At 33.0% G+C, this 20322-nt stretch overlaps 2 protein-coding genes and 1 pseudogene across 3 annotated transcripts; all 3 read right to left on the reverse strand.

Annotated features, from left to right (window-relative positions):
* Positions 1–2178: 2178 nt before the first annotated feature.
* LOC125844803 (AMSH-like ubiquitin thioesterase 3) lies at positions 2179–11296 on the reverse strand. Of its 2 annotated transcripts, none has more exons than XM_049524142.1 (14): positions 11037–11296; positions 10369–10433; positions 10199–10274; positions 9758–9958; positions 9254–9348; positions 5873–5978; positions 5742–5788; positions 5227–5554; positions 4957–5046; positions 4793–4855; positions 4214–4288; positions 3418–3534; positions 2968–3020; positions 2179–2575 (listed from the first exon to the last, which is right to left on the reverse strand). In XM_049524142.1, the coding sequence occupies exons 1-14, from the start codon at positions 11145–11147 to the stop codon at positions 2401–2403; spliced, it is 1602 nt and encodes a 533-aa protein (XP_049380099.1). In that variant the 5' UTR covers positions 11148–11296; the 3' UTR covers positions 2179–2400. The 2 variants fall into 2 exon arrangements, with proteins under 2 accessions (XP_049380099.1, XP_049380100.1); XM_049524143.1 differs by having other exon boundaries at positions 3418–3480; positions 11037–11294.
* Positions 11297–15832: 4536 nt separating this feature from the next.
* Positions 15833–17765, reverse strand: LOC125844805 (protein trichome birefringence-like 4; annotated as a pseudogene).
* Positions 17766–18232: 467 nt separating this feature from the next.
* LOC125844810 (uncharacterized) lies at positions 18233–19812 on the reverse strand. The gene is made up of 4 exons (XM_049524148.1): positions 19450–19812; positions 19036–19196; positions 18677–18902; positions 18233–18469 (listed from the first exon to the last, which is right to left on the reverse strand). Exons 1-4 carry the CDS (start codon positions 19508–19510, stop codon positions 18351–18353), a joined length of 567 nt encoding a protein of 188 aa, XP_049380105.1. The 5' UTR covers positions 19511–19812; the 3' UTR covers positions 18233–18350.
* Positions 19813–20322: the final 510 nt, after the last annotated feature.

Raw genomic sequence — 20322 nt, forward strand, 5'->3', positions numbered from 1 at the left:
GACCTTTCAAATATGGAGACGACAACAAATTATGAACGATAAACGTCTCGATTGTACCCACCAAACCCTAGTAACCACCGATTTGCTTCCACCAAATGATGAACGCCTCGATCGAGAATGTTCTTCAAATATAACTACAAGGATGCTTCAAAAACACCACAAAATCGAAGAAATCTTTAGCTAAAATTAGGATTTACAGATGAATTTTTTCGATTAGGTTTTGGTGTTCTTAGAGAAAGAAACGGGTGGGTGAAATAAATGGACTAGGGTAAAATAAAATGGATTTGGGTGAAAAAAATCGGGTTTGGGTGAAAAGAAACGAGTTTGGGTGAAAAGAAACGGGTTTGGGTCAAATGAATCGGATTGGGGTCTTTTATTACGTGGCTTAAATAGGAGGCGAGTGGCTTTCACTCTAGGCATAATGTCCTGGGTTGGGTGACGGAAGGGGGAAATAAATATACTTTTATGTACTTAAGGTGTGTAATAGGTCACCCCATTAGTTAAAGTGTGTAAATGACTTTTGGGTATACGTTTAGGGGGCAATTTATGCCTTTTGCCAATATTATATTTAGTAGGAATTTTGAGTGTATGTATAACTAATCCACACCCTATACTATAGGATGTATAACTAATACATTCCATTTGGTGTTATTAGTAATACATGGGATTTAATACCATGGGAATACCCCTCAAATCTAATAATTTTGTTTTTTTTTTCTTGATTTTATGTTTTATATTTGTAATAGTAAATTTATTTAAATAAATTAGCTTACAAATTTTATATTTTAGAGAGAGTTGTTTGTTGCTAAATAAATTCAATACAATATTTGAAATGTGAGTTGTTTAACATTTACTAGTTGAAAAGGCAAATATATCACCACATGACATTTGTGGTCTTATTGAATGTATTATTTATTGAACAATTTATTAAATTGCATACATATTAAAACTACAACTTGCAAATTTTATGTGTAAATGTAAATGGTTTATTCAATTTTACTATTGTTTATCGTCTTTTTTATTTTTAAAAGTACATGGTCTATCTTTTAAAATTGAAAATTAATGTTTTGTAAGTGATCAATTTATTAAAATCACAATTATTTATCGTAAAAAATTCAAATTGGTTAGGTCAAGTAAGTGCAACCTTTAGAAAAATGTCGAGCTATGATAGTGGCTCTAGCTGAGCTTACCTAGGGGGTAATTTTTATTGTTGATCTATCATGGTTCCTTTGTTAGCTATAAGGCGTAATTGTTGTTGTTGTTATTGAACATCTTATTGTCTATCAAAATTAGTTTCATACATACAATGTTAAGTGATAATAATCATAACTCATCTGAATAAATTTATATCTTCTGTATGGGAACCAAATAAGGTAAATTAGGTATATTTCTATCCTAGCCACAGATCTATTCCATAAAATGCATCGTACTCCCCCAATTCCACATTTTATCTCTAACTTTCCTCCCTCGAATTCTATTAGAGATCATTCATTTACCCTATTGGTCGCGTATCAACTGGATACTAGAATAATAAAATATATAGTAGAAAATCGCAATAACAACTCTATGTTAAAATACGACATATAGGGGTCGTTTGGTAGAGTGTATAAAAATAATGCTAAATAAAGTGTATTAATAATGCTAGCATTAGCAATACATGTATTAGATATGCTGGCATTAATTATTTTTAATACACCAGTTTTACACTATGGCCATGACCAAAGAAGACGGCTTTTAGACGCTCATAATCTGATTACAAAAGTTATAATTCACATATCTAACAAGAAATAAAGCTAATTATGTATATTTCCTACTCCATATTCCTCTTGGAATAATTTCATTTCTAGAGAATAATACCATTACTAAATGTCAGAGCCTAACAACAAATTTAACAAACCCTTTTATGATCCTTTTAATTTTCTTACATATGCATGCATTCAGTCATACTTAACTGAAACACATTAAATTGACTATTATTTCAATCATATGCATCTGAATGGGGAAGCAGAAAAAAAAGTACATTATTTCACCTTAAAGTTATCTAACTAATATTGAAGAGCTTCAAACTCTAAAAGTTACGTTTTCCCAAAATATATGAACACTGCAGATTATAACTGCAACATATATCATGAATAAAGTCAATCGAATATGGTTTTAGGGAAAGAATGTGAATGACAAAACCAAAAGTCTTCATTTCATGTACAACATAAATTATTGGACTAGAAAAGAAAACAAGGGAAATACACAATCGCTCACTTCAAATAAACTGTATTCTCAGATCCCTGAGAATGAATGTACAAAAAAGTGCCGTATACCTTAAAAGTTCAAGACAAAATACTATACAACCATCATTGCAACTCCTAAATGCGCTGTTTTCCAAGGTTTTTATAAATTGTGAGGTTACCGAAGGTCTACAATATCAAACTTCATGTTTGCATTCATATAGACATGAGAGCAGTGTTCATATATTGGACTTCCATCCTCAGGCTCCTCGTGAGGATGAAAACCACGTTGTTGACATTTCCGAATAACAGACACACCAGCAGGATCAGACAAGTGGAATATGCCATGAGGGCTGTCACATAAAGAAACTACAATCAGTATTTTGGAGTCGCTTCCATTATTTGACTTTTTTCAGATACTGGATCTCTGTACTATATAGGTTTTAGGACTCCACAGTTTAAAAAACTACTTTAATAAGTGCATTTTTCACTGGCATCGCATGAGACTGAACAGCCCAAAGGCATGGGCAAGTCCAATCACTGCCACAGTAAGACACCAGAATTTTGATTCAATTAAAAATCATTCAATAATTTACTTCTTTAAAAGAGAGCTTAGTCCACCCAAGACTTGCATAGTTAAATTACAATTCACAAGTGTGTTAATTATGGAGCTGGGGATCAGAACTGCACTTAGAATCCTTTTTTGTGTACAAACTAATCGAGCAATGCCAGAGAATTGATATACCTGGCTGTGTCTGTAGGAGCCATCACAATTGCAATTGCTTCTGGTAACATAATCTACAAATGAGCCAAAAGCAAGTGTGTCAAGAGAAACAAAAAAATGCACCCTCAGATAAAAACTTGAACAGTTACAAATCCATTCTCCTCCATGGGATGAAAATCATTGATTAGGTAATATAATGCGCATTTTTCAGATGATACTCTTCAAAGATTTGAAATCTATAGCAAATCCTTTTGCCACAAGTAAAAGATATTCAATATACAGAACTACCCCAAACCGCCTATAGTTAGATTGTAAAGTTACATTCTACCATTTCACATTTATACTTAAGATGGAGAGGTTTCAACTTCTGAGGAATATAAAGAAATATACACACTTTATATTCTAAAGAATTGGATATTTGAAGCTTTCCGTCATATCTAAGGTAAAGTAACACAAAGCATTGCTTATTACCTGATAAGAATAATGAGTGTGCAGATCAACTGATGACATAAAACATGTTTGTGATGGATGTGTCTGCAATTTATCACAAACAAGAAGCCAACAAGTCATACTCATGGGTGATAAAACCTGTCAAGATGTGAGAGAAACTAAATCTAGTTCATTTACACCACGCAAGAGACTTGTCCTGCATTTCATCTTTGTTTCCAATATAGTAGATTTTAGGCCAGTTATGACAACAAAGAATTTAATGACAGTCAGAACAATCAAAGATTCAACTCAAGTCATACCCTACAATTTTTAAGTCATCCCCTACAATCTTTAAAAATAAACAAAGCCACTAGTGTTGCCAAAGCATATTGTGACCTTAATGAATGAAACAAAACCATCAACTACGTCAGAATAAATCATAACAGAGTCCCCTACTATGAATGCAAATGAAGTAACTTGAGATAGAAAACGTATTACAATCAAGGTACCCAAGTGTTTAATTAGCTCCCATGACTCCAACCGATATTGAAAGAAAAATAATGATACTAACAGATAGCTGTCGAGCAGTACTGCAGGAACTTTTACAAGATTCAAGAGAGTACATACTCTATTAATCTTATAAAGGTGTAAACTAGACAATTCAAACAATTCCATGGAAGCAGAACACATCTATATCAGCTGAATTTTCTTATCTATTTATCTTATTCCACAGAGACAACAAAGTCAATTCACTATTCAAATCTTCATATTCGGTAGAAGACACTTATGTTGACCAAGCATAGAATCATAAGTCAACATATCTGCTTGCAATACTTACATGGATCCAACCAAGAGGAAAGAGAGAGTGTTTGTCTTGAATCTCAAAAATTTCTTCTTCATTTAGTGTCTGGCACTGAGAATCAAAAGTTGTGTTTAGAAACATGTAAAAACCACTCTTTATCATTGAAGCATATCAAAATATTTTATTCTTGAACTAGTATGATATTTCCTTTCATGTAGTATTATCATGCTCGCACCTTCATTTTAAAATCAGGACAGTGTAAAAATAGAGTATTAGGAAACCATATCTGAAATTTAGAAACTACCAACTAACTTATTGTTTCTTATGTTAACTTTTATTCTGAAAACAGGGAATTGAAAACATAATGAGTGCTATTTCCAGCAATTCCATCCCAATTCAGGTTTTTTAAATTCAACAATGGAAACTTGAAAGATCCTCCTAAAAAGCAATTTACGAACTTGGTTCAGCAGTTTCACTTCAAAATCTAGAGACGATTACATACAGGATTTGGACTTCCTCTATCCTAATTCATCTAATTTTGCTTTCTGAAAACTAGAGGTCAAGCTGAAGCATAAATCTAATGTAGCGTACAGATGAAACATAATTTTTTCTTACTGAATCTGAAGTTGACTCCTGCTTTGGGACTATAAGAGTAGTGATGTGAAAAACACGGTTTTTCTGCAAGTTGAGGAATACAAGACATAAATTATCACATAAATAGAGTTCATAAACTTCATATTTAGCAATTAGCAATTAGATTTACTGTGTTTACTTCATACCAGTGAACCAGCAAGAACTCCACAAGTTTCTAAATTCTTTTTTGTATTTTCTCGAGCTAACCTCAAGAAATCTTCCATCAGTCTCACTGGCTACAGCATAAGAATAAAGAAGAAAAGGTCATACAAGCACAATTTTATATCAGGTAAAGCTGATTTAAAACTACAACTGCAAAGGCTTTAACACAAATTTCCTACAAATATGACAGTAAGACTTCTATGGATCAAGGAGATACAGAAGCCAAAATGATGTAAAATAAAATAAGAACTCACAACATGCAAATGTTGAAAAGAATTTGAACTGGACGGTTCATCCTGAATGCACTTAGCGGGCCCAGGTCTTGGATCTGCAACTTTGGATGGAGATATAGGACGAAACTCTTGTTGTAATTGTGCCAAAACTGGAGGAGGCGAAGGTTGCCTTAAGTTACTCAAAGGAATATTATCACTCCGCACATCGTCAAGAAATTGAAAATTGGAATCCTCAGTAGGATGTAACCATCGCCCATCATCCAAAGAAAGAACTGATTCCATAGAAGACTTATCCACTATCAAGTTAGTGTCTTTAGACACCAAAGGTCTATCTTCAATTGGATTAAGGCTATAAGAATAGTGACAGAACATTCAAAATGTTGTACCAAAGTAATTTAAAGAAATAAGAACATAGAAAAACATAGTATTACAAAGTTTTGGGCTACTACGATTACTAATTCAATTATCTATCGTATAAGACTTCATAGCTCTTAGTAGGCTGCAATAGCAATAACTAAACTTGGCAGGGTCCTAACCTCAAAATCTCATTTGGAGCTAGATCATCATGTACTGGGTAATTAACCTGTAAGAAAAAAAAAAAGGTCATTTTGTTTAGGCTGAATTCTATCATAAGATCTTAAACTACCTTTTAACGGAACAAAACTACCTTTATCTCAGAACTAGGTCCTGACCATTGACCACGAAGACCATTGGGGCCAAAAAAAGAGTGCCTTGATAATGTCTCTTGCTTTGGAACAGAAAAATTGAAAGATCTGCAACAATAAATTTATGCAACAACCATTGAAATTACATCAGGAAATTTCCGGTTACCATACAAACTATCACACAATATACTTTAGAAGAATGACAGAACTTACATGAAAAATAAACTTCCACCATTACAAATACGGGTGGCAAAATCAAACCCAACCCACCCAATCCGTTCAAGTTTGGGCGGGTTATTGACCCACTCATTTATTAGCTCAACCTATTTAAGCTAAACCTATGTCAATCCATTAAAAATTGGGTTGATATGTAACCCAATTTGACTCATGAGCAATCTTGTCAAAAAATGTGTGAAAGACATTTTTTTTAATTTGATATGTTATATTTAGTCATAATAAAGAAAAACAATTTATTAGGTAATAAAAAATTAGAATAGAACAAATAAAACAATTAAAACTTAGTAATTGGGGGGGGCTATGACCTGCATTTATCCCATTTTTCAGCCCAAGTAGCTTTTGGGCGGGTCAATAACCTACCCATTTATTAACTCAGTCAATCTTGACCGCTCAAAATAAGCCCAACCCGCCCATTTGAAACCTCTAATGACAAATTAAACATTCATACTTGACTTGCACAAGGTTAAGATGAGAGTGAAGTTACCAAATTTAAAAAAAAAAAAAGTTAAGACGAGAGTGAAAAGTTGTATCAGTCAAAGTTAGGTTGCTGAAAATATAGGGACTAGTGGTATGCTTAAAATTGATAATTTCACTAGTTCTCCCTGGCGACAATAGTGCTGCATGTGGCAAACAACTCTCTTAACCTGAAAAAGATTTATTCAGGTAAACTTACAAGCATATGAATTTCATTGCAAGTTCTATAACTGCAAAATGTCCAGCAAAGCTTATAACCAGTGACTCCAATATATCATAAACGCTGTGAAACCCTATACCACAGAACTTCACAGCATAAACTGACTAGTTGACTGTATTCAAGCAAGCTTGGTGACACCAACCTTTTAGGACAAGAAACCAGTTTTAACTTCTTCAACAGCAGTATCTCTGCTCAAACACCAATGACATAGGATCACAAAGACTGGTAAAATTATTGTAGTCTTTGTCGTAATTAAAAGTGATTTTGGTTGTCTCGAAAGTAGTTAGTATGTTAGTGTGTTATTAAGAATCTAGAGTATTCTAAAGGCCTCTCAAAAAATGAATCTGGGGGAAGCCAGAGAGTTTCCATTATATCACCAGGCACCCGGTAACTCTGCCCACCAAGGCTAAGACATATGAAATCACCTAGTTACTACAGGGATTTGAACCACAAACCTCATGGTTGTCAACCCATTTCATTGACCAGTAGGCCACACCCTTGGATGCTCACTAGGATACTTGTATATTCAACGGATGAAGCTACTAAAAGAAAAGAATATGGTGTATGGCTGCCAAGAATTGAAGATGAAGGTGGTGTTAGCGAAGGGTGTGCAATTGGAAAGCAACATGTGAAGTGGTGCATGGAGAGCAAAATGAACATTGGAGCTGGTTCATAAAGATGTTTGTAGACCAATGAGGACAACATCTCTTGGCGGAAGTAGGTACTTTATTTGTTCATTGATGATAATACAAGAATGGCTTGGGCTTATTTCATAAAACAAAAATCTGAGATATAAAGAGTTCCGAAAAAGTTTTAAATTATGTTGGAAAACAAAGTGGCCGCCATATAAAGGTGTTGAGGAGTGATAGAGGTGAAGAATATACCTCAAGAGAGTTTAATAAGTTTTGTGAAGATTAAGGAATAGAAAGGCAGGTACCCATCGGTACACGCCACAACAAAATGGTGAATCGGAAGGAAGAATCAAATTGTTGTTGGAATGGAAAAAACAATGATAATTGCTAAAATGGAAGGGAATGCCAAATAGTTTTTGGTCTGAAGCAGTGCATATAACGGTGTACTTGATATAAGGTGTCGAATAGCGGTGCAAAACAGAACTCCCTCTTCGGCGAAGCACTTGAAGATTTTAGGTTGCATTTGGTATGCTCAAAATCCAAAGAGAACAGGCATATGCTTGTTGAAACAAGTTAGAAATGCATTTTTATAGCCTATTATAAGTAGAGATGTGTTATTCGACGAAGAAGCAAGTTGGAATTGGGAGCAACGCAAGGTTCAATGACAAGTTGTAGTGTTTGAAGAAAAGGCGCAACGGCGTTCGCGCAGCAGCTTTGGCGGGAATTTCGCCCGCATCCGATCCATTTGAGGAAATTAATGGTGCAGAAGCTCTAAGATGTGATCAAACCATATTCTTCAAGCGATGGTTCAAGTTCTCACAACTCAAGCCAAGGTAGTGGTTGAACCAGCAAGCTTTTTGAAGAAGCAATTACAGACGATGTTCGGAAAAGAAAATGGTGGAAGAATTTCAAGTAATCGAAAAAATCAGAATTGGGGGTTGGTAAGCAAACTAGAAAATCGAGAAGCCATAGGAGTAAAGTGGACTTACAAAATCAAGTAGTATATGGACGGTTTCCTATTGAAGTACAAGGCAAGGTTAGCTGCAAAAAGGGTATTCATTCACAACAGACAGGAAGGAGTTGATTATCATGAAACTTTTGCACATGTCTTTGGAAGGACACAATTTGAACTCTTATTGCATTGGTTGAACAAAAAGGTTGGTTATTGTACCAACTAGATATAAATCAATTTTTGAATGGTGAACTTGAAAAAGAAATCAAACATGATGGTTCTGTTAAAAGACAGAATACAAGCTCAAAACGGCATTGTATGGGTTGAAGCAAGCACCATGCGATGGTATAATCAAATTGAAAACTACTTTGTGCATCATATTCAGAGATTTTCAAAGAGTGAGCCAACTCTTTAGCGAAGAAACAAGGTAACTTCTTTGAACTGGAAGAAACGATGTAACTTCATTCTTACTGTTGCTATTTAGGTTGATGATTTGATTTTTACTAGTAATAATGGGAATATAGTTACTGAATTAAGAAATTTATGTTGATAGTATTTTCAATAAGCATTGCCCAAGGAAAATTTAAGAAATTTTGTGAGCTTTAAGGAGTTCAAAATCGATACATTGAGGGGGAGTATAAAAATTAATGTGTTGTCTTGGTGTTAAATTAAAAGCGATCTTGGTTGTCTCAAAAGTAGTAAGTCAAATTATTATGTATCTAGAATATTCCAAAAGATTTTAGAAAAATGAGTCTTCGGGAAACCAACAAAGACAAACAAATTATGTAAATACACTTTTTCATGCTCTGCAACACAACAACCCCCATCCCTGAGAAAAAATAGTAATTTTCTTAATTTGGATACTCACAGCTTTTGGAATTGCTTGTCAATCGAACTTGGGGATGAAATACGAGAATATTCGTTGTTCTGTTTCCACGTAGATGAAGGTGCATTTGTTATGGCCTGCAATTTTACCATATACAAATTTGTGTTCCATAAGAAGAGAGAAAAGGTGTAAGAAAGACAAACAAGGCTAAGGAGAAGGCCATGAAAGTTACAGTGACAAAATATAAATTGGAATGATATTGGAGGCAAAGAAATTATGCCCTTTACTTCACTGAGATGGAAAAAAAATACGAAAATGTGACTTCCAGTAAGAGAAAATTTCCCATAAACTAATATAATTTAAGTACTTTCATGACAACTGATATAATTTAAATTATTTACCATTCTAGTTTCTAAAGAAGGAAATATGAAAACAGCATAAAGTGATAGAAAAATCGAATAGCCAAAGTAATATCATAAAATGCAACAGATCAACCAAAATCCAAACAATTCAAGGAAAATAAAATAAAAACAGTATGTTATGTACCCATTGATTATCATAATCTGAAGATGCTTTATTGCTGGTAGAAGGCAGTCCTAAAGAATTCCCAACTGGTCTGTATCGATGGTTCTCCAGATTATTGAGTTGGTAAGGCTGAGCTGTTACTTGAACTTCACCGATTCCGTGAAACTGGCGCTGGAATTCAGGTTTTAAACCTTCTAGTTCATCTAGCACAGTTAACAGCATCTGAGACAATCAGACAATCAAAAATAGAAAAATTGTCATCTTCAAGTCGAGACGTCAACTTAAAGCACGCCATCACAAATTGTATCTGGACACATTACTTAAAAATAACAAATCCTATACAGATCATATGAAGAATTAATTTGCAGTCCGGAATGTTAATTAGTAAATATAAGAAAAATTCTTCAAAGTAACCCCATTTGTAAAGGATCATTTGGGAAGATGAACTGATGAAACACTGACCTTTTTGGATAATGCTCTTTCTTTAGGATGCAAAGCCTGGTAATCTCGATGAGAGGGTATTGTTTCAGTAACCAAACTGTACAAACAACACCATTTAGTTATTAGCAAACACATAAATGTCCAACTAAGGATAAATTGGCCATAAAAAAAAAGCATTATTCCTGATTCACCTTGAATATCTCAGAAGTATTATATACAAGTCTATGATATTCTTCTCTCCGCGATGAATACTAGCCTGTAAGTAAACCATAAGACAATCACAAAACCATTTGTTAATATAAAGTTTCGGAATGCAACAGACACCAAGATTCATATAGCCAAACCCAACAAACTTTGTAGTGAGGCATCAGCCGTAAAAGTTACAGTTTTATCATCATAACAATGGTCAGTATTCAAATCAAATAGGCCCGAGTAGAGCAAAATCGATAAAGATAATTTAGATAGTGCACCCCAACTAGTTTAGGATTGAGGCACAACTTTAGTTGTATTTGCTATGGTCCACATTAAACAGCTTATATCAGTAAAAAGTTAAAACTCCAACTGAAAAATCAAATAAGAAGTTCAACTCTAACAAGTTGGCACCCGAGTTGAGAAAACAAATAAAGGAAGGGGTTTTGAATTCTTGGGATATAGAAGAATAATTTAACGGATCGCAACTAGTTTGGTATTGATGTATAGTTGTAGTTGTAAAGGTTGCAGCTTTAATAGTTGTATCAATAATATAACAATCATAACCCCAATTGAAAAATCAAATAAAGAGCTTACCCAATTCAATCCATTTGGGGGCAGGATATCCGTAAAACAAAATAAAGTGGTGGAGAATTTGAAAACATTCTACCTGTCGGAGGAGATTATTAGCGATCCTGTAGTAATTGCGAAGAGGAATTCGATTGTCGACGTCGACTTTCCGAGCCATGGCGTCGATGTTCATGGTCGCTGGCCGTCTCATTTCACCGGCGAGAGATTTTCCGGTAATGTGTATTGGAGATTTAAGGGAAAATAGTAGGAGTATAGATTTGGCTCAAAGTGTTGAGAAGGAAACAATTGATATAAGGGAGTATTTTGCTTCCTCTTTGTTATGTCGACATGGTGTGCTCGCCAAGACTAGACTATCTTTCTTTTTCTTTCTTTCCTTGGCAAAATGAGAAAGACCTAAATTCGGCTTGAATTTTTAATTTTATTTTTTAATTATTGATTGTTTTAAAAATATTTTTTTTATTTGACTAACTAAATATTTTGGATTATTTAGAGGTGTTTTTAACACTTCTTTCAATTTTTATTAAGAGTTTTTTGCTTTTGCAAGAGTTTGAAATCATTTGATATGTCTTGTGATAGATCGGAGGTGTATATGAGTTTTGTTAGTCAAGTAGATGGTGTTTTAAGACTATCAATAGTTAGAGGATAAAACTGATAATTTACGTCAAGTTCAAGAGCGTTTTCAATATTTCTTTCTTTAGGGCCTGCTTGGAAAGTCACCCTGGTAATTGGATTTAGTGTGTTTGGTGTAATTACATTGTCTAACATGTTTGGTTGGTCATGTAATTACTTGGTTCGCGGGTAATTTGGTATATTTAGTAGGGGTAATTACCGTCTCCAATTCTCAGAGAGGGACTATGAATTGCTGGTAATCACGTGGTATAATTATAAGTTGATTATTTTTAATTTTTTTTAATTTCTATTATCTAACTTCTTTTTTTATTTATTATTCTAAAAAATTATGTTTTACTTTATATTATTTATATTTCATTTCTTTCTCATTTTCAATCTTTCCTTCGTATGATTCCATGATATTTTTCGTATTGTCTATTTTTATGCCATGTTTATTTATTTTTTTCATTAATATAATTTTGTTAGTATTTTAATTTTTAAATTAAAGTAGAATATATTGTTGTGTAAGGTTATAGACTTATGTTTCCTTTTTCTTTTAAATTACATTTATGTATATTATGTTGAAATTTTACATAAGAGTATTACGTTAAAAAATAAATATTTGAATTTAGAACCTATGTTATATTTTTAGTTTCATTTATTTTAGTAGTATTGACTTGAGATTTCACATTGCAAGTCATTCATTTTTTAGTTAGACTTGATTGATTATCTTTTTGTCAAATATTTTAATAATTTATGACATTTTATTTATAATATTAATATTTTTGTCAATCATGTATTTCATGATGTTATAAAATTTTTGTACTTTTAGTTTTTATGATTAATTCAATTGAAATAGACTAATTTGAAAAATATAAATCAATTATTTTTTAATAATATTAGTTAAGAACATATGTTTATTAATTAATATATTTTCAAAAGACAATATATATCTTAAATATTTAATTTAATATCATCTATAAAGTTTCTTATTTGTCTAGTATAAATTTTAAATAATTAACTCTTATTTCTAAAATTTAATATAATCTTATGATTCCAATTGCGCATTCAAACAATATATTTGTAATCACAGTGTGTCACACAAACATGTCAGTGTAATTACTAGTTAGACTGATAATTACCTTAATAATTACACTAATTTTAATTACCAAGTGACTTTCCAAACAGATCTTTAATGTATTAATGCTTAAATTTCTCTTTTTATCTATTGAATCATAATTGTTTTTTATATTAATTTTCCAAATGTTCCTTCATTCTACTTATATTTGACTCATTTGACTTTATTTATTCAGTAGATATAGAGTTAGATTACTAAGCATTTACTATTATTAAAAGATGAATGTGTTGTAAAATTTAAGAACAAAAGAATAATATAAAGAAGAAGATAAGAAGAATACAAGACAAGAGGAACATTACAAGATAATTTTCTTTCTTTTAAGTGTTCTCCAAATTTTCAAGTGTATCCAATATAAACTCTGATGCCTCTATTTATAGTATTACATAGAGGCATACAAAATGTTAGTCATAAACATGACCTTAACCATGAAAGTTATGGAGACATTACCCATGTAAGTTATGAAGAAATATCAAGAATGAAGGTTATGGAGGTGTTGTGTAATTACACCTTGAAGTTATGGACATCCACATAAATATATTTACAACAAAAAGTAAATTAAATATTTTTAACTCAAAAGATTGTTACAAGATCAATTGGGCGTTTTTAAATCTAGAATTTTTAGGCACTTCTAATTTTCAAAACATCAATTATTCCACAAGAACCTAACAGAGAAATTGAATTATAACCATCAAGTTTTTCTTGAACTTTTTGTCTCGGATAAGGTGAGATATCTTAGGATTATATTTGATATTAAATTTATATGATGTTTGATTTACGGTATACATTTATCTCGAGATAAATTTATGCTGCCAACTAAGCATAGAGTAAATCTAATCTCAAATTTAATTCTAACTATCCCATCTTATCTCATTCAGTTTGAGATTATTTTATCCCACCTTTCAAATGAAATAAATTACTCTACGAACTATAATCTAGAAATAATTTTATCGACGTATCAAAAGGTCCTTTAAGTTATAATATAGACTAGTATGACTCTTAGGTTGTTTCATTTGAACTTTGTGGGTGGTTGAAGTATGATTTCTAACCTAGTGAACTTGACTCTTTAATATATATATAGGTTTTGCTATTTCAGGCTAACTCTCAATTTAAAATCCATTAAAATTATTTTTCGGCATCTTTTCATAAAAAGAATTCCAAGAAGCTAGATCTGTCGAAATATTTATGGTTGGTGTCACATGAACGAATAAATCAACACCATTTATTTAATCAAATTTACGTATGTTCCACTATATGAAAGAAGGGGCATTTTTTATTCTAAAATTGACATTAAAAGCAATTATGATTCTATAGGTGATATGAAATTTTTTAATTTAAATCATTTTCATACCCTTTTCCGTTTTATATACATTCAATTACAATTTTCATAAAAGAAGGGAAAATATACTTACGATGATCAATGTACATGTAACATGTGAATTTCAATATATCTATATATTCTTTAAAAAGATTCAAAATAAAAACTACATATTTGAAAATCACATGAAACAAATTATAATCAATATATTACAGTGATAAAATACATAATTACCCCATCGAATTTATACCCCTTTTTGAAGTAGACACCTTAAGTTCGTGAAAGTCCTATTACCCCACGAAATTATTTTCAACCACACTAAATACATCATTTTAACATCATCTACAACCTCATTGCCAACGAGTGTGTCTCACCTCCAAATAAATTAATGTAACTGTATTTTTTCTTGGCTCTTTAATAAAGGGTTGGGTAAAACTCAGATCCGTTCAAAATTTTGACAAATTCCCTTTTTTATCTTAAATATTTTGTACATAAATCATGACGACTAGAGAATTTTAGAAACTCCATTACAGATGTTTGTATGACTTTTACGCTGGCAGATTGAAGAAGCTCCATCATTGGAGAATTTCATAGCAGTGACAACTCAAATGGCATCTTCTTTGTTTATGGGTACACAAATGTTATCAAGTTAAGTAAACAATACGGGCTTACTGTGATCAAAACCCTCTTCGAAGAAGCAGGGAACAAACGGATGCATCTCATGTCCTTCATCGATCTATCCGTTATGAAACCCTAAATGGTACGAACGTGCATTAGTCTTTGCAGTCCAAGGTGTATTCTTCAACTCATTCATATTTGGCGTCCCCAAATTAGCTTATCAGATTGTTGGGTACTTAGAGAAAGAAATAGTGAATTTATAAACAGAGTATTTTAGTTGATACAGAAAAGGAACTTTTCGAGAACTTGCCAACTCCAAAAGTTCATATGGCATCTCACGTTTATAGATCGAACTATTGAATTGAGATAAGAGAATTTTTTTTGGTTGAACATGGAGGGCACTTCAATGGCCATCAATGGAGGTTTGTAGAAGATGGAAAATAGTCTATTTAATAAAGAAAAGAAATTTTTTAATTGGTATGCCACATGGCACTAAAACATTGGCTTTGGGATTAATTTCTACTCTTTTATGTGCCTCTTGAATTTGAGATTGCACATACTCTGAAAATGGGTTAAAAGGGTGTATTTATCATGGTTAAAAATAGTTTCGTAGGGTAATAGAACCCCCGCAAACTTAAGGTGTCTACTTTTAAAAAGGGTATAAGTTCGATGGGGTAATTATGTATTTTCTCTATTACAATTCAATATATTTATTTTTAAAAAAAGATATACATAATCCTAGTAAAATAAATTATTGGACTCTTAAAATATAATAGGACTAACACATTCACCTAGAATGGTAGATAAAGTAGACTTTTTCTATCTCAATTTATTTGACTCATTTTTTTTAACGAGTCTAAAAAAATGATGTATTTCTATATTTAATAACAGTTTAATTTTAAAATCCTCATTGTGCCCTTAATGACATTATTTGTAGTCACATACATCTCAAACTTATTTTATACCACAAGTTTCAAAAATTTGTCTTTCATAAATTTTATGTCAAGTCAAACTTGATTGGTTAAAGAGTTTCCTCCTAACCACTACGTCAAGAGTTCAAAGTTGGTAAATACATGTCAAACTACATATAAATTGAGACGAAGAGATTAATAGTTTTGCAACTACGAGACGATAGAAAAAAGACAACAAATTTGTGGATTTGCTATGAAAACAACTTTCCTCCAACTTCATGTGACTGTGGTAATCACTTGGAACCAAATTTTAAAGCAAAAATGTGCATTTGATCATATTTACACATTACAAGACCTTAGTGAAAAAGGCCAAGAGAGAATGATGGCTTATTTGGGATGGGAAAACTTTTGCTGTGATTGAAGCAAAGTTGCATAAAGTAGCTGATTCCAAGAATCTGGTACACCAGGAAGGCACCAATGGCTGCAGTCTTGAAACATCCCTGGCCTCCTCTTTGATTTTGCCTCTCTGAAAATTGAAGGGTGTCCTTCTTTTCTATAGTCTGTCATCTTTGTAATGTTGAGATAAACAACTGGTGTTTTCATTTCTGATATTACTGATTCAAGAACTCTCATCATCCATGGATATGGACCTAATTGAGTCTCGTTTATTATCGGTTTCATCTCCCCATCACAGTTTCCTCCTGAGTTCCATTGACCACCTCTGCCAAAAAGGGAGCTATCCCTCATCAGACTATCAAACAACAACATAACATCCCACAAAATGGGGTCTGGAGAGAACTACATCGTGAAGGTAGAAGAGAAATTGTTTTTGAAAGACCCTCAAGTATATCAAATCCAAGCAAAATAATAAGAAAATAATGAAGAAAGCATAGCGGTTAAAAAGAGTCATTAGACTATCGAAAAAAGAGAAGTTTTACTTGAAATGAGAAGCTGAGTATCCCCTAAAAAACACCCTAGTTCTGGTGCTGTTGATAGTTGTATCAACCCAATTTGCCCATGTTTTCAATGCCTTAGTATATGCATCTGCCACTTCCAATCTGTTATACACATGATTCCCTTCTTGAAAGTAATTATTCCTAAACAGAGAAATTAATAAAAATCATTTCTTGGAAGAAAAAAAAAAGAACAAAATCAGCAAACACAAGATTGATAGTCTATACACTTTCTGAGTTTTCTGGTGAGTCCACCAATGACCAGTATTGAAGATGATAATGTCAGCATCATGGTACTTAGTAAGAGAGCCATGGATTGTATCGAGTCGTAGAGTTTCACAACGTGCTCCAGCTTTATCCGAAAACCTCCATTCTTGAACTAGGAATGGGGATTTTATGAAGTCAATTGAACATTTGAAATCCTACACATAACAAAACATATATCATTCAAGAAACTTGAAATCATTAATTACTAGTAGTATAAATAGTTCATTGAACCTTAAATTTGAAGGAATAAAATCCTTGACTTCTGAACTGACGATGGCCCGAAACTTCATTCACTCTGTTCTTGTCAATGAGTGAGTTTCTCAAAGCACAAACCAGAGATTCCCACATGTTTCTGTTCAATGAATCTCCAACAAAAACCAATTTTTTCCCCTTTAACATCTTCAGCATTTTCAACCCATCAAACCTATTAAAAAAGAGATGAATTCAACAAGAAGATGCATTTGTGAGAAAAAACAGGGGATTATAAATCAAGAATTTAACCTTGGGATTTCGCAACCATGTGGCTTCCATTTAAGCCTGAGATACTCTGTATCACGACGTCCATTCTTGAAACAGTTGAAAGAATTATCGATAAACGGACAAGAACCCGGTTTGTAAAGCGGATGAAGATCATTGTCCTGACCCATTCACCATCAAAAATATCACAAGATTTGTCATCTTCTTGAATAGTAACATTGAAAATCCAAGATTTTGTTGGGAAGTTTGTGGGTGCTGAAACTGTACTGCTAGTTGTGTGAGTATCAGATACTGGTACGAAGTCAAATTCATGAATGGAAGAAAATGAGTGGGAGTGAAGACGAGAAGCAAGAATCTTGGTGGTGACGGCGGAGGGAGAGGAGAAGAAAATGAGGAGAGTTAAGGTGAAGAAGAAGAGAGTGAAGAAAACAGAAACTTGGGTTCTTGATTTTGAGAGGAAGATTGTAACATTTCTTGAGAAGATGCAGAGTTCCTTCAAAGAAGTCATTGATGGAATAGAATGCAGAGTTTCGTCAACAGGAAATTGATGAGTTTTTAACTATTATATATATATAGAGAGAGAGAATGGATGAGCCCCTTTCAGTTTAGTTTATGGGGACTTTCATGTATCAAGGAGAGACAGATTTTGTTGCCAATCCGGTCGCGTTTCTTTTGAATCAAAGTAGGTTGCAACTGTTGTATTTTAATCGCGGTAACTGATCTCCTGTTATGTTCCTGATCTCCTGTTATGTTCCGTTGTTTCTTTCATCAATCACAATTAATATTAATATCTTTGGGAGCCCTTCCCTTTCTTCAGAATAAAGTTAATGCAAGTTCTAGACATTAAGATTAGTAAAGATAACTGGCAATTAAGGAAAAAACTTACTAGATATCATTCAAGAAAGAACGTACAGTTGTATCTTTCAAGAGTTTTGGATGTATATCTACAAGACTACAACAATTCATATGGAACAAGAATTTCCAATAAATGAACTTTTGTTTACTAATACTACATGATCAACACACTAGTCAAATTAAACAACAAGCGTTGCGTGTAAATCAGAAGCTAGTTTTTCCAGCAATATCTTCACTTGTGAACGTTGCTTCAAAGGAAGAAAATAAGGGCCAAAGTCATCAGAACAAAGCTATGCAGCATGGACGACTTTGAAGCACGAAAAGCAGCGTTATCATAAGCTAGGATGTGCTCAGCAACATTGAAAAGACCTGTCGACAAATTTCAGAATGAGTTCAACTTCGATAAAGAGACAACAAGGTTCAAACACGTTGAATAGTATATTGTCAGCGTATATAAATTAAACATTTGTTTCTTTAAAAAAATACTCCCAGCTCGAAACAAATTAATGATATCCAATATGTTTTTCAACAGAACATACTGGACACTTTTGTATAGTAAAGTGGAGAAAGTTTGACCTCTTTCAGGGCCATAGCTACATCCCTCCTTGATAGTCTCTTCGACTGCTCTAATGGTGGCCTTATTATAAAATCTGAAGTGCGAGAGTATGCTTCCAAGACAATTAAGCACATGGTGAGTCTCCTCTAAGCAGGGTCCTCTGCAGTATTGATCGGTATATTCAGGTGGTACATGGAGCTCCCCTGTCTCAGTCAATCTATAAGACTCCTCACAACTACTGTATATCTGCAGCTTCAATATTTGAACTAAGTTACTCATCCATTATTGCATTTCAAATTGTATTCAAGTTATCCAAAATCATGTCGGCGAAATAGACCAAAGATAAAGTGAGAACATCCATCATTTGCATGGGACTTACATGCTTATCAGTGAAACATAGCAATGCTTTAGAGAAAAGATAGTCAGGTTGAGCATCAATTGTGCCACCACCATATTGATGTGAATCTCCGTAGTTAGGCAAATATTCATTTCCAAGTACTCCTGCAGCGGCGGTTTGACCCTCATAATCATCTGCTTTACCTATCAAACAACAATTTACATTAATGTCATATATATGAAAATAAATCAGCAATATAACGGAGCAAGAAGAAAAGGGGTTGATTTCTCATATGGTCGATTACTCAACTAATTACTAGTTATTATTGTCTTAGAAAGCCATCTTTATTCTCGATTCCAATTTTCTTCAACAAAGAAAGTTAGTTTTTGAGATAATAGCACTACTATCTCAAAAGTAGAAATTAACTCGAAGAAAAGTAGAAAGTATATATGTCACCTAGTGTGAATGGGAAAAACAAGAAACAGGTCAGGGTTAAAGCTTGAAGAGAATGCTTCATGTTGCGTAATGTTCTACCTGCAGGATGATTGAAGAAATATATATTAGAAGTTTACAATTATGGTATGGAATGTTAATGAAGCTTATGGTTGAAGAATCTACAATAGTCAAGTAAAACAAAGATAAATTCCATGGGGAAAAGTAAAAGCAATGGGTGATCTGCTCGATGGAAAGTTAAAATATTGGATGGTCTAAAAAGGTGAGTGACTAATTAAGTTGAACTAACTAGACTTTACTTGCTTGACGTATTTTGCATTGAAAATCAAACCTAAAAAGATCCATCCTTGCCCCACAAGTTACACTTTATAGTACTTAGTACTGCATCTGAAGCCAGGATGTTGATGTAACACTGATAGAAAACGAATTTCAAAATCAGGCTTACTAAGGGCAAAACGCTTCCTACCAAAAGTTTCTTTTATTCCTACATCTGAATCCGAGATGTTTAGTTAATAAAGAAGGAATCCCAACCATCACACACTCTCTTCAAAGGGAGGGTTACATGGAAGGATAGAATAACTTATAATTTTAGGTGAGAAGAAGCAACACAACACCTAACCTCAGAGAAATAAACTAGATATGGTAGCTTTGGTGGGTAAGAATAAGTGATAGTATGAAGACCTAATTTTGTTACTTAGATAAGCATATCAACAATTCATCTTGAAGTGTTCACATTAGTGAAATATTATATGTGACAGAACAAACTGAATTTGCTAATACATATAACAAATTTCCAAGAGGAAACATGCTATGGTTTCTCATAGAAATACATTGATACAGGGGATTGTGTCTTGATGATTTCTTAGCCAGGAGGAC

This window comes from Solanum stenotomum, chromosome 11, assembly GCF_019186545.1.
Source record: "Solanum stenotomum isolate F172 chromosome 11, ASM1918654v1, whole genome shotgun sequence".
NCBI lineage: Eukaryota > Viridiplantae > Streptophyta > Magnoliopsida > Solanales > Solanaceae > Solanum > Solanum stenotomum.

What these genes read in the sequence shown, in the direction of transcription:
- LOC125844803 (XM_049524142.1), bottom strand. Translation starts at nt 11,147, where the DNA reads ATGAGACGGCCAGCGACCATGAACATCGACGCCATGGCTCGGAAAGTC. An exon ending in CAGATTATGATAATCAATGG is followed by an intron (nt 9,349 to 9,757) that starts GTACATAACATA and finishes GTAAAATTGCAG; the next exon opens with GCCATAACAAATGCACCTTC. An exon ending in GACCTAGTTCTGAGATAAAG is followed by an intron (nt 5,789 to 5,872) that starts GTAGTTTTGTTC and finishes TTTTTCTTACAG; the next exon opens with GTTAATTACCCAGTACATGA.
- LOC125844810 (XM_049524148.1), bottom strand. Translation starts at nt 19,510, where the DNA reads ATGAAGCATTCTCTTCAAGCTTTAACCCTGACCTGTTTCTTGTTTTTC. An exon ending in GTTTTTCCCATTCACACTAG is followed by an intron (nt 19,197 to 19,449) that starts GTGACATATATA and finishes GTTGTTTGATAG; the next exon opens with GTAAAGCAGATGATTATGAG. An exon ending in TAGCTATGGCCCTGAAAGAG is followed by an intron (nt 18,470 to 18,676) that starts GTCAAACTTTCT and finishes ATTTGTCGACAG; the next exon opens with GTCTTTTCAATGTTGCTGAG.